The sequence below is a fragment of the Neopelma chrysocephalum genome, unplaced genomic scaffold (genome assembly GCF_003984885.1).
Source record: "Neopelma chrysocephalum unplaced genomic scaffold, ASM398488v2 Primary Assembly neopelma1_95302, whole genome shotgun sequence".
In the NCBI taxonomy this organism is placed as follows: domain Eukaryota; kingdom Metazoa; phylum Chordata; class Aves; order Passeriformes; family Pipridae; genus Neopelma; species Neopelma chrysocephalum.
The window spans coordinates 1-3,180 of NW_020923982.1; the positions used below are offsets into that span (position 1 = coordinate 1).

Genomic DNA, 3,180 nt, shown 5'->3' on the forward strand with positions numbered 1-3,180 from the left:
AAATGGGATTGGAACCAGCTGGGATATGGGATTGGAACCAGCTGGGAGATGGGATTGGAACCAACTGAGATGTGGGATTGGAACCAGCTGGGAAATAGGATTGGAACCAGCTGGGAAATGGGATTGGAACCAGCTGGGTGGGAGCTGGAAGGTGCTGGGAACCATTCAGGTGGGAAGAGGGCTTGGAATCAGCAGGTGGGAGCTTGGAACTGCCTGGGTGGGAAGAGCCCTGGGAAAAGGGCTTGGAACCAACTGGGAAAAGGGCTTGGAACCAGCTGGGAAAAGGGCTTGGAAGCAGCTGGGTGGGAGCTGGAAGGGGCTGGGAATGGGGTCCAAAAGCAGCCAGGTGGGATTGGGGCTGGGAAAAGGGTTTGGAGTCAGCTGGGTGGGAATAGGATTGAGAATGGGGTTTGGAATGACTTGGGTGGAAACAGGGCTGGAAAATGGGATTGGAACCATCTGGATGGGAGCTGGAAGGGGCTGGGAAATGGGATTGGAACCAGCCAGGTGGGACTGGGGCTGGAAAAGGGGCTTGGAAGCGGCTGGGTGGGAGCTGGAAAAGGGGCTGGGATCCGTCCAGGTCGGTGTACAGGGAATATCCCGGGATACCCCCCGGAGCGCCCACCCTGGAGCTGGGAGCGGCCTCTGGAAGCTGTGGGGAGGGATGAAAGGCGGGAATCCCTGGTGGGAAGCGGGATTGGGATCGGGAGCTGCCCCCAGGGCGCGTGGCTGGAGGAGCAGCGGGCGGTGCTCCGGGAATGCTCCGAGGAGCGCAGGAGGCTGGAAAAGGCTTGGGCGGAATTCCGGAGCCGGGAGAGGCTGAGCCAGGAGCGCTCGGAGCACCTGGAGTCGACCCTGAGGAACCTGGACAAGGTGAGGGCGGGAAAATCCCGTTTTCTTGGCGTTGGGGAGACGCGGGGGGCGGATAAAGGGCAGATTTGGGGAGGAAAGGGGGATCCCGAGGGGTGGGAAAAGCACCAAAACCCCCGAAAGCACAACGGGAGAGGGGATTTTCCAAAACCTCCCGTGAGCCGGGGCCCGGAAAAGCGGATTTGATTCACTTGCTGATTTTGTTGGGATGGTTTTGGGAACTTCCTCGTCCTTTCCTGCCGCTCCCGGGAAGGGGTTTGGGCACTGCAACGTGGGTGTACAGGAGTATATTAATTATACATTAAATAATTAGTAAATATCGTTATAATATAATAATATCTTCTCATGATGTATAATAAACACAATTATTGATAATATATAATAGTATATTAATCATTTATAATAGTGTATTAACATAGAGTAATAATAGTGATGATATCTCATAATATAGTTATTATATATTATAATGCAATAATAAACATAATAAGTATATAATAAATTATATTATATGTAAAAAATAGTAAATATATAGTGAATATATAATAAATCTTAAAATACTTTAATATTACAATATTAATAATCTAATATTATGTGTTATAATATTATAATAAAATATAGTATATTATAATAAAATATAGTATAATGGTATAATATTGTAGTAATATCCCATATTATAATACTATAATATAATAATATTATATCTTATAACTATATACATATAATTAGAATAATTATACTATTATAATATTAAGGATCTAAATAATATAATAATATATTATATGTAATATAATAATGTAATATATATCAATATAACTTTTTAATGTATTTGTAATATTAATAATTAATTATATCTAAATAATATTTAATGATATAATTATTTGATAATATTTAATGATATAATAGATAGCAATATATAGTATGCAATATGTGATATATAATATGTAAGTTTTAATGGTATATATCAATATATAATAATATTACAGTATAATAGATAATAATATACAATATTATCATGATATATGTTAATATATCATTAAAATTATATATTTTAATATAACATAATAATATTATCATATATTCTTATAAAATAATAGATGCTATAGGTATTATAAATATATTATGGATATGAGATATATATATTATAATTATATATATTATAATGACATATATTTTATATGTTATATGGTGTATATATGATGTATATTATTATACCTTTTTTATATATATATATCTATATATAACATATTCCAGGAAGCATCACCTTCATTCCCGGAATGTTCACCCTGAGCACAAATATTTCCCTAAACCCCCAAAAGGGTGAATTGGGCAAATCCTGCCCGTTATTCCCAAGGCTCCGGCAGTGCCGGGGCTCATGTCCATCCCTGGGAACATTCCCTGACTCCGGCTGTTCTCCAGGAGCAGGGGCTCGTGTCCATCCCTGGGAACATTCCCTGACTCCGGCTGTTTTCCAGGAGCAGGGACTTGTGTCCATCCCTGGGGAACATTCCCTGACTCCAGCTGTTTTCCAGGAGCAGGGGCTCGTGTCCATCCCTGGGAACATTCCCTGACTCCGGCTGTTTTCCAGGAGCAGGCAGCGCTGCAGTTCCGGGCGCGGGAGCTGCGTTCCCAGGAGGAGCGGCTGGAGCGGGAGCGGGAGGCGCTGGAGGATTCCCGGCGGGAGCTGCGGCTGGAAAGGGAGAAGGTTCTCCGGGACACGGAGCGGCTCCGGCAGCGGGAGCAGGAGGTCCAGGCCCTGGCCGAGGTTGGTGATTCCAGCCGGGAATCCGCGCTGCAATTCCAGCCGGGAGCGGAGCTGGGGCTCCCTCTGGAGTGGGAATGGTGTCTGGGATGGGGGGGGCCTGCCCAGGACCCCCCAGGGCAGGGAGGGATCCAATCCCCATCCTCATTCCCATCCCAATCCCCATTCCCATCCCAATCCCCATTCCCATCCCCATCTCCATTCCCATTCCCTCCCCCATTCCCACCCCGTTGCTATCCCCATTCCCCTCCATTCCCACTCCATCCCAATCCCCATACACATTCCCATCCCTGTATCCATCCCCATCTCCATTCCCATTCCCTCCCCTATTCCCACCCCATTCCCATCCCCATTCCCACCCCCTTCCCATCCCCCTTCCCATCCCCATTCCCACCCCATTCCCATCCCCATTCCCATCCCCATCCCCATTCCCATCCCTATTCCCACACCATTCCCATCCCCATTCCCACCCCATTTCCATTCCCATCCCCATCCCCATTCCCACCCCATTTCCATTCCCATCCCCACCCCATTCCCATTCCCCCCCATTC

At 45.9% G+C, this 3,180-nt stretch overlaps 1 protein-coding gene across 1 annotated transcript in view; it reads left to right on the forward strand.

Annotated features, from left to right (window-relative positions):
• Nucleotides 1–720: 720 nt before the first annotated feature.
• Nucleotides 721–3,180, forward strand: part of LOC113980817 (fas-binding factor 1 homolog) — a gene marked incomplete at both ends in the record, with an annotated part of 3,664 nt that continues 1,204 nt past the window's right edge. The window contains 2 exons of the mRNA XM_027708033.1: nucleotides 721–873; nucleotides 2,456–2,632. Of these exons, the coding sequence (XP_027563834.1) occupies nucleotides 721–873; nucleotides 2,456–2,632 (330 nt within the window). The remainder of the gene's footprint in view (nucleotides 874–2,455; nucleotides 2,633–3,180) is intronic.